Consider the following 13,087-nt stretch of genomic DNA (forward strand, 5'->3'; position numbering starts at 1 on the left):
TTGAATAGTTATATTATTGCCTTGGCGAAATTATAACACGGTATTTTTTTTGAATTGTTAACACATAACCACGAATTATTATTAACTCGGTTATAAAGTGACAGTGTCATTTACCCTATTTTTGCATTTTAATTTAATTCAGCTTGTTTTGTTTTATACATGCATTTCACGTAATTTAATTAAAAAAAGGTACAGATATTTCTACGTTATACGAAAAGCAGAGGTAAAAAAAAAAAAAAAAATTAGAGGAATTCCATAATGGAAATTGTAACTTTTTGTTTTTCCACCCTCCCACCCCTTTTAAACATCCATTGCTTAAAGACAAGCAATTTAAAAAATTAAAAGATTTATTATTACAGAAAGAAAGGGAAAAAAAAATAATTTTTAAAGTTAAAGTGATGAGCATCTTTATAATTTTGTGGACTCAGAGATTAATATATCATTAATACTTTTATATAATTACAAGTTACCATTTGTTTTGAACAATATTAATTATATACGAATAACAAGTAGCAAAAATTACTGGTTAATACTTCTATAATCTAATTCCTTCACTTTGTAATAATTGTAAGGAAAAAAAAGAAGAGGAATAATTTGTACTTTTCCATCCATCTCTGTTAATCACTTCCATTGTCCGAAATACCGTATATCCGAGGCATAGGATTAATATACTGTTTAAGACTTTTTTAGTCGTTTCTTTTTTTTTTTTTTTTTTTTTTTTTTTCTTTTCTTTTTCTTTCCTTTTCTTTTTTTATCTTTATTAACCCACTTTTTCAGAATCTCTCCCTCAACATCTTATTCCCCCCCATTCCATTGCCACCATTTAAATTACTAACTTATTCATCCCTAGTATTAACATCTTTCACAATTTTTGGCTCAGTTGTTGTTTGATCTCCTAAAAAAACGAACACCACCCCCTCCTGTTTAAGACAATAAAAAAACAATATGTCTTCCTATACTTGTAATTCATGTTTATTACAATTTTCAACTTCTTTGGATCAAAGAGAACATATGAAAGGCGACTGGCACAGATATAATTTAAAAAGAAGAGTTGCCAGTCTACCACCAATAACTGAACATGTCTTCAATGAAAAAGTTCAAAAGTTAACTACTAAAAATGAGGATGAAACTGTTAATAGTACCAAAAAATTAACCAAAAAAGAGTTAAGAAGATTAGAAAAGGAAAAATTATTAGAAAAAAAGAAAAAATTATTGGAAATAGCAAAAGAAAATATGCTAAAACAAAGTGGAAAACCAACTGAGATTTCTGATAATATTAATGAAAAATTAGAAACATTAGATATTAATACACCAAAGATACAACAAGAAGAGGAAGAAGAAGAAGAAGAAGAAAAGGAAAAAGAAAAAAATGTTACCGAGGAGGAGTTAATGAACGAAAAAATATCTAACAAAGTTGATATCTTACTAGAACAATGCTTGTTTTGCCATAATAAAACTTTTAAAACTTTTGAAAATAACTTGGAACACATGTTTAAAAGTCATGGATTTTATATTCCTGAACAAAAGTATTTAATTGACAAAGAAGGATTAGTCAAATATTTAGGTGAAAAAATTGGATTGGGTAATTTGTGCTTGTGCTGCTCTTACCAAGGTAGATCTATACATGCAGTCAGAGCTCATATGCTCAGTAAATATCATTGTAAGATTCCTTATGAAAATGAAGATGAAAAGTTGGAAATTTCAGAATTCTATGATTTCAGCAGTACTTACAATGATTTTAACAATGCTACCACCGAAGAAAATGACGATGAGGAAGAATGGGAAGATGTTGATTCTGGAGAAGAAGAAGAAGAAGGAGAAGATAATACAGAGGATATATCTCAAGAATATTTATACAATGATGGCTATAACTTACACCTACCAACAGGAATAAAAGTGGGACATAGATCATTACAACGTTATTATAAACAAGTTGAAAAGCCAGAGCAAGTTTTAACTGAGGGACAAGGCACTGTTATTGCTGCAGAAACAAGACATTTTGCCAATATCTTTGATAGGCAACAAATAGCAACAAATAAAAGAGTGTGGCAATCACAAGTTAAAGATATGAAAAGAAATGATAAAAGAAGTGCTAAATTCATTAATAACCAAACCCACTACAGGGACCAACTATTACAATAGTTTAAGTATTGTAGATAAATTATTTTCCTTTCAAATGTATAGTATTAATTAAAGTATATGATTAGGTGCGTAGAATTTATGTATATGTTAGTGATTTTTAAACTATGATTTTTTAATTTTTTTTTTTTTTTTTTTTTTTTTTTTTTTCTTTTTTCTCACGTAGAAACTGCCAAAAATATATATAATATACACAAGAAAAAAAAAAAGAGAGAGAAAATAATTCTATTTTTAGTTTTCTTTTACAAATGCTCGTTGAGCAAGGCGTGAGAAAAAAAAAAAAATTTTTTTAAAATAAAATAAAATAAAAACTCGTTATTCTCTGCGTACAATTCTTAATAAAAGTTGTATTAGCCGAAAACCCGAGGACCCGCAAAGAAAAAAACAACAACAAAAAAAAAAAACCATACAATTCAAATACTGCCAATTAAAGGAGTTTTAATTACAATATTCAAACTTTGATCGATCAAAACTTAATCATCATTCTTTGCAAAACATATATCAATTTTCATATCTTTAGAGCATTTCAACCTATATCCCTCTCAATCCACTAAAAAAAGAGAAGAGAAGAAGAAGAAGAAGAAAAAGAAGAAGAAGAAGAAGAAAAGAAACTAAAAGTGTTCCCGAAACACATGCATACATCATTTTAACACACTCAGCTTACATATATTGATATATATATATATATTTATATTTTTTTCTTTTTTTTTTTTTTTTTTTTTTTTCAATTAAAAACTCCTTTCAACTACATCCTTTAAAATGCTACAGAAGATTTACTATAACTTATTATTCAATAAAAGAAGCAGCGATGATGAATGTGTTGGTAGTAAGCAACAATGTGAAAAGCCGGCTGCTAGTTCATACAATAAGGCTATCATCATTGGTGTGGTTGTACCTGTTGTTGTAGTGGCCTTATTATTTAGTGGTATAATCATTCATGTTTATAGGAAAAATAAAAGGGAAAAGGAAATTTACGAAGATCCAGAATTTAATGGTAGTCTAGAAATAAATGATCCTCCTGTTAATTACAATAAACCTGTCATATACAACTTCGATAACAATATCAGAAATAATAACATCGGCACCCCCAAGTTTAATCAACAATATTCAAGAATACCTAATAATGACCCATTTGGGAATGACAAGGCCATCATTAGTAAACAGAATTCCTTCAATACAGACCAATATACTGTTGATACCGAGTTGACTGATTTTAATAACAAAAAAGTCAATAATGAGGTTACAACTGCGAAGGATCCTACCAACCCATTTATTTAACGAGATAATCAATAAAAGACTCAGAATTATATATAAATTATTATCATTTTTTTTTTTTTTTCTATTTTTCCTTAACCTTGTTTTATCTTCCCCCTCTCCCATCTATTTAGAATTCATACACACATTTTTAATATTATTTAATCAAGCAATTATATACAAAAATATATATGTATGTTTATGTACGCTCAATTTAACCGTTTAATTAAAAAAAAAAAAAAAGATTTCTTTAAAGTTTTATCTAGGAGCTTCAAATTGTTTGATATTATTTGTTAAATGCTGCTTTAAAACCAGAAAGAATTGTATAACTTGGTTTCTTTTTCTTTTTCTTTTTCTTTTTTTTATATCACGTGACGTGCTTCAACTTTACCACCTTAATGGCTATTTGACCCAACTTACCGAAAAAGTGTTTTTTTTTTTTTTTTGCTCTTCACACCAAACTTTTTACATACAATAAACTCATTTTCTTAAGCCAGGGATTGAACCGCAAGATATGAAGGGAAGAATTCAAAAGAGTATGAGAAGACAATCATTTTCATCACATTCACTTCCAATAATTATTTTATTATGTATTCAACTAGCATCGATTTTTCTGTTCAGCATTGGTTATTTCCCCTCCAAAAATATCTTACAAGGTTATAATGGGTATTCAGACCAGGAAAGAGCCTTGGGCCCACATACAAAAAAATTTGATAAATTGGTATTTATTATAATAGATGCGTTAAGAAGTGACTTTTTATATTATAAACCAATGTCTAATTTCACAAATTTACATAAGCTATACAATGAAGGCCATGTTTGGGGATTCACCGCATATAGTAACCCACCAACAGTTACTTTACCCAGATTGAAGGGAATAACCACTGGTTCCACGCCTATTTTTTTGGATGCGATTTTAAATGTTGCAGAAGATGACTCTAGTTCCAACCTAAAGGATCAAGATTCTATAATCTGGCAGTTTTATAATAATTTTAATCACAACACTACTAATGATACTGCAATCTCACCAGCAAGAATAAAGTTTTTTGGGGATGATACATGGTTGAAATTGTTTGGTACCGACAGATTTTTTACAGAGTTTGATGGAACTAACTCATTTTTCGTAAGCGATTTCATTGAAGTTGATAATAACGTGACCAGGCATATAGACGACAATTTTGATACAACACGGGATTCCACATGGGATTTCATCATACTGCATTACTTGGGATTAGATCATATTGGCCATAAAGGGGGCGCTAATTCGGTTCATATGCTACCTAAGCAGGGCGAAATGGACGAAATAATTCAAAAAATATATGATAAAACGGATGAAGATACTTTAATTGTAATCATGGGTGATCATGGAATGAATGACTTGGGTAATCATGGAGGTTCTTCAAATGGTGAAACTTCGGCAGGGTTATGCTTTGTATCTAAAAGACCCAATTTTGTTCCAGACAGCCAAAGAGGCTCTAAACACAACATTCATTTACCAATCGAAAAATACAATGAAAATTATGCATATTTAGATAAAGTTAGCCAAATTGATTTGGTTCCTACCATTATGTCACTATTTGATTTACCTATCCCGAAAAATAATGTTGGTGTCATAATACCTCAGCTTTTGTCATCTTTTAGTGATTCGGAGAAAAATTTTTACTTGATGGAAAATTACAAACAGCTATGGAAATTATTTAACGGTGACAAACGTATGAGCTTGTTGTATAATATGAGTGATACCAAGCTTTTATCTGAAATGTACATTATCCAAAAAAATTTAATGGAGCAGGCCACAGAATATAACTATACGTTGTTATATCTCGGTTTAGTGTCAATATTTGTTTCCACAATGTTTGTTATTATTTACAATTATCACAATTTCCCCTCTAATAGATCAAACTTGATTATAACCTCAAGTATAGGCTTGCTTTTAGGTATTAGCACTTTTGGCAGTAGTTTTGTTGAAGAGGAGCATCAAATATGGTGGTGGATCACTGTACTATATTTTTCTACAAATGTTTTCCTTTCTAATAATACTTATTCTACCAGTGGTAAAATTTTCCAATTTTTAATTACATTTACATGCCTAAGATTAATTAGAGGTTGGAATAATAGCGGTACTAAGTTTAGTTACGAAAATGTTTTGTCGAATATTATACCGTTTAACTTGTTATGGTGTTTCAATTTAGTCACCCTCGTATCGCTTATGCTACCACACAAACATGATTATGTTGCATTTACTGAGATTTCTTTATTATCAATAATTTGTTTTAACTACAAAATTTTTTGGAGTTTAAAGCATGGTGATTACAACACTATTCCCGATTATTTTTCCAATTTAGTAAAATGTACTTTATCCTTTATAGACATGGATATTGATTCGGCACAAGACTTAATTACTTTTGCTCGATTGTTTTATAAAATTTGTGGTGCTTTGCTTGCATTTAATAGAATATATTACCGTAATGTGCCTGCAAAAAGACATTTTATCCAAAAATATATTATTACGATATTTTTAATTTTACAATCTGCACCACAGAATATACCATTGTTTCTAATATTTGAAATATTGAAATTTTGTTGCAGTAGTGGGTCTATTGTAACTTTGCTATTACAATACTTGAGTTTTTTCCAATTTGGCGGAACCAATACTATAGCCACAATAAACTTAACCAATGCATATAATGGTATTTCTAACGATTATAACATCTACGTTGTTGGCTTTTTAATGTTTGTATCAAATTTTGCACCTTCAATTTATTGGAATGTAGCTATTCCATTGGATAAAAAGGAAAAGAATATTTATACAGATTTGTTAAATTCTTTAGGTTTTACTGGAATATATGGTATATTCCTATGCTTGTCATGCTATATGAATAGATACCACTTGTTTGTTTGGAGTGTATTTAGTCCCAAGTTATGTTACTATGTAGCATATTCTCTATTTATGAATTTTATCGTCAAGTTTTTAACGGTAGGTTGCATTTTATAAAGTAGAATTGATACAGTTTTTGTATAAATGTATATTATTATCAGGATTAAACCAGTAAGATGAACGTCTCTTTTTTTTTTTTTTTTTTTTTTTTTTTTTTTTTCCGAGAAAAACTTTCTTGATATTTGAATGAATATTTCAAAAAAAAAATTTTATGTTTTCCTTTTTCCTTTTTATTTTTTCACCAATTTGTAATTCGTGTTAGTTCACTGCTTCTTTTTTTTTTATTTTTTTTTTTTTTCATTATTTTTTTCTTGAATGAAGATTAGCTTGCAACATCTTGAATGAGATACAAAGTTAGAAGTATCTTTTTCTTTTTACAAATCTAATCAACAAAAAAGTAATAAGATTAAAACAATAAAGAATCGGTACCATTGATTAATTTCCCCTCTCTATCCCCTCCATTTTCTCTCCATAACATTACTATTATTGAAAGCTATGTTTAAAAATATAATAAGAATTAAATCAAGCGTTTTATTTTTCAGTACCAAGTCAGTTAGGTTAAATGGTGCCAATACTGCTGCAACTAAGATAGTATCGTCGTGCAAAGCAGGCACTCCATTAAATTTAAAAATTAAGAAAACAGGAAACGATCCGGTTGCTTTGGAAGATAGTGAGTATCCAGATTGGTTATGGACTGTTTTAGATCCAGTTGTCGAGGAACAAGCATTAGCCAAAGATCCAATAGCACTAAGAAAAAAAGCTATGAGGAAAGCTAACAGAGAAAAGATCAAGCAAAATAACTTTTTAAGTAAATTATGATGAGAGAGAGAGAGAGTACAACCCTGGTCGTAACCACACATATAGGGAAATTGCTGATCGATTGTATATAGATATATATATATATACGTATAGATAACAAAAACGTGTAAATATAAGAAAATCTGCAAATGGAAAAAGCTCAAAAAATATTTCATACAAGCGAATTGTCCGGGTTATTTTATGCTTGATACGATATTTGGTGGCAAACTACATTTAATTATTTCCTTTTTCAATCAAATTGCAAGCACCGCAAAACAGAAAAAAAATAAAAGAAAATAAAATAAAATAAAATAAAATAATAAAATAAAAACACACATTAGCACTATACCTGACTGGAAAATAAAAGTACATTCAAGGATTACTACCTGATCAGAGTTAACCTTATTACACACTAAAACTCTGTTTCTTTTATTTTTTTTAATATACACACACTTTTTATAAATATCATGCAAAGTGTGAAGGAACACTATAAGGTCTTGAATGATAAACCTTTTTTTCAAAACTCAGTAGTTTCATATTTGAATCCAAATCACATTAATCCATGCATTATTTTAACTCCCAACAATACTATTGCGAATAGAAATAACAATTCTGTTGTTTTTATTAATGATTTAGGTGAATGCAGAGTCACTTACGACATCATCAATTTTAAAAACTATAAAACAGTTTATCAATTTAATAGAAACAATACTCTAAATGTCAAAGATTTCAAATTCATTGAGTTTAGTGGGGAATTAATTGCAATTATCGATACTAACTATAAATTGCATATTTTAGATATTGCTTCCACTACCAACGAAAGTTCAATGCTACTGGAAATATTTGATTTTAACCCTGAAAATAACAAAATAAAACAAATTCTATGGCATCCTTTAAGTACTAGGGTTTTAGTTTTGTTAATGGAAGATTCTTCTATTGTCAAATATAACACGGTTACAGGCGAAACCATTTATTACAATGATTTTTCCGTAGTCAATGATAATGAAGGTTCTTGTACAAGACTCAATGTTTCTTCAATAGCCCGCACAAATATCAACGTTTCTAATGTGACATTCAGTAAAAATGATGGCGGTTTAAGGCTATATCTACTAGACCAAGACGAAAATGATATTTATTCGATTTATCCATTCTTTCCAGAATCGACTTTTAAGTTGAAAAAATCCATCATTCTTAATATATTCGACACAAGTTGTTTACAATACGATTCCTATTTAAAAGATGAGACAATTCCATTTGAAATCAAAAACATTTTTATTAGACAATCGCATTTTGTTTCTAAATATTTATACAATGCGTTGAGCGATATTGATAAAGTTGGTGGTACTGATGGTGTTATTACGGACAAATTAATCAATATAGAAATACCTGAGGCTTTTAATACTAAGGAATACGGTTTACAAGGTCCTTACAAGATAGCACCATTTCCAGATCATCTATACAGTCAAACAGGAAATCAGTTGTTAACTTTGGATATTGAAGATGGCAACGAATTACTTTGCATTGGATTTGACAATTCTGGCTTTTTGCTATGTTTTGCTGACTTGGACTCTCCGATGTATTGGTCTAGTACAGATATATTTAATTATTCTGATTTCAATTGTTCCTTAACTAGCATAGAATATCTTACCGTTCAAAACTGTAACAAAACTTCTACTGAATTTAAATGTATAGCTCCACATACAATTGTATCTCACTTACCAATTGCAGCTAGTATCGAGAATGTTGGGAATAATAATAGTATTAGTACTGGCACTTATTTTATCGACACTTCTAGTTGGTCCAAAGTTTTCAGTGAAGCTATTTCCAAACAAGATTTTTCTCTACTAGATGATGATACTTTGAAAGTAGTTTCCTCGATTCAAAATTTTGGCGAGAAGAAAATCATTTCTTGTGGGGGTATCAATTTATCCAGTAGCGAAAACCAGCATATTGATATTATCTGTACGTTATCTGACGAATCAGTGATTTTGGTACATACAAAGAATGAACAATTGGAAAAGGAAGAAACAACTTTGAAAAAACTACTGTTATCTCAGGAACAAAATGCTGAGGGACAATCTCTATTGTCTGTTTATCATCCAGCTTTCTCTAAACCTCTTGATGGGATTCTGAATATGCAACATGAATTAAAAAAATCTTTACAACAAGAGAGTTTTTACAAGAACCATGTTTTATCTCCTTATTTAGCGAATACGTGTCTATTAGATATCGACATAGAAAGCGAAGAATATTTTAAGGTAATAGGTATTTTATCAGAACAATTAGGCGATAGATTGACACTAACTTCTAATTTGGCCTATGCTTTATATCAAAGGATTATGGAGCAACAGTATGAATTGCGTAGACAATTAAGTTGTAATAATATGATATTGAATAAACAAGATGATTTCAAACAAAAAAATATGGAACAGGAGGAAAGACTGGCCAAAATAGTCAATGAAAATGCTCATCTCAGTGAAAGAATTGAATCTTTACAAAAAACCCTTAAAGAAAAATTAGAATTGTTACAAAATAACAATAACGATATGCCGTTAAAAACTGTGGAGATAGAGTGGTTTAGAAGCTTGAAAAATGATATTCTAGAGTTTAATAAGATGGTTTTAAAGCAACAAACCTTTAAAGAACAATTAAGCTATATACAAGCTGAACTGAAAACGTACAATGGCGCTGTTGTTGTTGATTCCAAAAGGAATAATGACATATTTGATTTTAAAGAGTTGCAAGAGCTATTAAAAATTGACGGTCAGATAGTTAGACAATGTAATGATGAATTGGTGCACGCAGCTAATGAGTTGGACATTAAATTGAATGATAGCAGTATTTCTCCGTAATTCATATATATATATTTTTATATCTTCTCCTCACTTATAATACTTATTGTCATATATATATATATATATATATATATATAACTAATTAATTAATTAACTATTTAGTTCTTCTTATATTATATACTTGACCCGTCTGTTATTATTAATTTAGTTTTGGATATTATATTTTATAAAGACTATAACTTTAAAAATCGGTAACTCTTCCATTAAAAGAATAATCACCATGTCTCAATGGGTCTTGTTTGGGACCACCAATTTCACCTGTAACCGGGTTAACGTCACCTTCAAACTCAGGGATAGTCTTAAAGTATTCGGGAGAAAATGTACCAATTTCCGCAGATCCTTCTTTTTCGGCTGAACTCCCTAATTTAGAAAGATCTATATTATCGTCTCCATTTTTTACTGAAGCATTATATTCATCAATAGCTAGCTGAGATTGTGCTATTTTTTGTAATCTTTCAAACTCTTCTTGTTCTTCTTTAGGTAGTTTTGGTGGGCCTGGTGCGACCTCTGTTTGAAAACTCCTTTTGTTGGTGATAGTATAACTGCTTCTTATTTGTGGGGAAACAATATTTGTTAGAAAGGGTAATATACCCTTTATGGATACTAATTTAGTGTTTTTTATAATAATGTAGTTATTGAGTGCCATTAAGATTAATAGTGTATATATATATATATATATTTCTTGGACGTTTTTTATTTATTTTGTTTTATTTTCAAAAATGGATAAGTATTAAAGAAATCAGTTTAATCAATCAAATATTAAATTTGTAATTATAATTTTTTTTTTTTCTTTTATTGGAATAAGAAAAATTCCGATAACCGATTTGAATTACGGATTTGGTTTTTTATTGAGTATTTCGGAACTCGGAATGACAACGACAATGACAAAGACAAAGACAAAGACAAAGACCGAAACAAGTTTTTTTATATCCGAGAAAAATAAAAAAAGTGTGGAATAAAAGAAAAAAAAAACCGCCTGGTATGAAAATTATTATTTATTACCACTTTTTTTTTTTTTAATTTTTAACCACAGTTTTTAATTATCCGGTAATAAAAATATATATAGAAAAATAAATAAATAAATGATAAAATATCGCAGTCTAAGATAACCGTTATCTCAATGTTATAATCCTTATTGAAATATATATTTATTTTTTATAATTCGACTCAGAAACAAAAAAAAAAAAATATAAATAGCAGCATATTTTAATTCAGTATCTTTCCTTTCCTTTCTTTCCCCTTTTTTTTTTTCTTTATTTTTGTTTTTAATTTCCTCTTCTTTTCTTAGCTCTTTCCTTTGCATCGAATAAAACCAAATTAAATGCTCAAAAATATCAACAGGATAATTCCCCTTCAATTGAAAAGATCCATAATGACAAACAACAATATCCCAAATAGCACAAAGTTAAAAATTAATCCAAATAAACAATTCATTAAAACTCCAAAGGACGTTTGGTCTTTGACCAATGAAGCCGCCCAAGCAGCTAGTCACAATACCAAAAATAAAGGCCGTGAATTAATTAACTTAGGTCAAGGGTTCTTCTCATATTCACCACCAGCTTTTGCTATAGAGGCCGCAAAGAATTCATTTGATACTCCATTAAATAACCAATATTCCCCAACAAAGGGTCGTCCAAATTTGATCAATGCTTTGGTTAAGCAATACGCTAACTATTATTCTAAAGTAGTTGATAATTTTGGTCCATCTAATGTACAAGTTTGCACCGGTGCAAATGAAGCTATATTGTCTTGCTTTGTTGGTCTGATTAATCCTGGCGATGAAGTAATTGTCTTGGAACCATTTTTTGACCAGTACATCTCTAACATACAAATCCCCGGCGGTGTCGTTAGATATGTTCCAATCAATGCTCCCGAAAATTTATGTAGTCAAGTTACCGAGGGCAAAGATTGGAAAGTTGACATTGAAAAATTAAAAAGCACTATTAATGAGAAAACAAAAATTTTAGTATTAAATACTCCTCACAACCCAATCGGGAAAGTCTTCACCAGAGAAGAGCTATTAGAAATTGGTCAAATTTGTTTAGCCAATAATATTATTATTGTTTCTGATGAAGTTTATGAACATTTGTATTTCACTGAGGAACCATTTCCTCGTATTGCGACTTTATCTCCAGAATTGGCCAACATTACATTAAGTGTAGGCTCTGCTGGTAAGAGTTTTGCAGCTACTGGCTGGAGAATTGGCTGGATTGTCTCAGCAAATGCGGATCTATTAAAATACGCCTCGATGGCACACACCAGAATTTGTTTTTCTTCACCATCTCCATTACAAGAAGCTTGTGCTTCTAGTATCGAATATGCTTTAGCTAATGATTATTATAAAAAAATGAGAGAAGAATATAAACACAAGTTTGATATTTTATGTTCCGTATTTGATGAATTAAACCTCCCCTATACCAAACCCGAGGGTACATATTTTGTTCTAGTGGATTTTTCTAAAGTTAAAATCCCATTTGAAACCTATGAATTTCCACAAGATATCCAAAATAAAGCCAAAGATTTTAAAATTTCTTATTGGTTAATTAATGAATTGGGTGTCGTTGCCATTCCACCAACAGAATTTTATATTCCAGAGCATGAAAGCCAGGCAGAAACTTTATTGAGGTTTGCTGTGTGTAAAACGGATGATTATTTGGAGAAGGCTGTTGACAGGTTAAGACTATTAAAAAATTATTTGTAATGAAGTTATAATTTAAAAAACTATAATTGTGTTTTATGTATATGAGCTTTTTATTAATTTATAGCGAATATATACTATAATTAATGCATATTCGTCATTTTCAGTCATTTTTATATTATCTTGCTAGATCTGATCAGAAAATGATTCAAGTCCGTATTTTATTGAAATTTTTTTCACTTCAATGTATTTATCTTTTTTATATATTTAATAAATTGTATAAATATTCTTGACCAATGATTTCCCTGTAATACTGTTTTTTTTTGTTTAAAAGGTAGGTCACGCTTATTGATGATATGAATGTTTAAAGTCTTGTTCTGAATTTACCAAAAAAAAAGAAAAAAAGAAAGAAATAACGAATAATATTAATATCTCTAAAAAACCAAGAACTAGATGGTAAACTAT

The 13,087-nt window shown here is 29.4% G+C and overlaps 7 protein-coding genes across 7 annotated transcripts; 6 read left to right on the forward strand and 1 right to left on the reverse strand.

Annotated features, from left to right (window-relative positions):
• Positions 1-945: 945 nt before the first annotated feature.
• REI1 (Rei1p) lies at positions 946-2,142 on the forward strand (the record flags this gene model as incomplete). The annotated part of the gene is made up of 1 exon (XM_046078112.1): positions 946-2,142. One exon carries the CDS (start codon positions 946-948, stop codon positions 2,140-2,142), a length of 1,197 nt encoding a protein of 398 aa, XP_045934497.1.
• A 756-nt stretch (positions 2,143-2,898) lies between these two features.
• Positions 2,899-3,417, forward strand: SCDLUD_003556 (uncharacterized protein; the record flags this gene model as incomplete). The annotated part of the gene is made up of 1 exon (XM_046078113.1): positions 2,899-3,417. The coding sequence occupies one exon, from the start codon at positions 2,899-2,901 to the stop codon at positions 3,415-3,417; it is 519 nt and encodes a 172-aa protein (XP_045934498.1).
• A 490-nt stretch (positions 3,418-3,907) lies between these two features.
• On the forward strand, positions 3,908-6,388 carry LAS21 (mannose-ethanolamine phosphotransferase LAS21; the record flags this gene model as incomplete). Its single annotated transcript, XM_046078114.1, has 1 exon — positions 3,908-6,388. The coding sequence occupies one exon, from the start codon at positions 3,908-3,910 to the stop codon at positions 6,386-6,388; it is 2,481 nt and encodes an 826-aa protein (XP_045934499.1).
• Positions 6,389-6,826: 438 nt separating this feature from the next.
• Positions 6,827-7,150, forward strand: MRPL37 (mitochondrial 54S ribosomal protein mL54; the record flags this gene model as incomplete). Its single annotated transcript, XM_046078115.1, has 1 exon — positions 6,827-7,150. The coding sequence occupies one exon, from the start codon at positions 6,827-6,829 to the stop codon at positions 7,148-7,150; it is 324 nt and encodes a 107-aa protein (XP_045934500.1).
• A 446-nt stretch (positions 7,151-7,596) lies between these two features.
• NUP82 (linker nucleoporin NUP82) lies at positions 7,597-9,981 on the forward strand (the record flags this gene model as incomplete). Its single annotated transcript, XM_046078116.1, has 1 exon — positions 7,597-9,981. One exon carries the CDS (start codon positions 7,597-7,599, stop codon positions 9,979-9,981), a length of 2,385 nt encoding a protein of 794 aa, XP_045934501.1.
• A 184-nt stretch (positions 9,982-10,165) lies between these two features.
• On the reverse strand, positions 10,166-10,630 carry SDH8 (Sdh8p; the record flags this gene model as incomplete). The annotated part of the gene is made up of 1 exon (XM_046078117.1): positions 10,166-10,630. The coding sequence occupies one exon, from the start codon at positions 10,628-10,630 to the stop codon at positions 10,166-10,168; it is 465 nt and encodes a 154-aa protein (XP_045934502.1).
• Positions 10,631-11,356: 726 nt separating this feature from the next.
• On the forward strand, positions 11,357-12,685 carry BNA3 (kynurenine--oxoglutarate transaminase; the record flags this gene model as incomplete). Its single annotated transcript, XM_046078118.1, has 1 exon — positions 11,357-12,685. The coding sequence occupies one exon, from the start codon at positions 11,357-11,359 to the stop codon at positions 12,683-12,685; it is 1,329 nt and encodes a 442-aa protein (XP_045934503.1).
• Positions 12,686-13,087: the final 402 nt, after the last annotated feature.

This window comes from Saccharomycodes ludwigii, chromosome IV (genome assembly GCF_020623625.1).
Source record: "Saccharomycodes ludwigii strain NBRC 1722 chromosome IV, whole genome shotgun sequence".
Lineage (NCBI taxonomy): Eukaryota > Fungi > Ascomycota > Saccharomycetes > Saccharomycodales > Saccharomycodaceae > Saccharomycodes > Saccharomycodes ludwigii.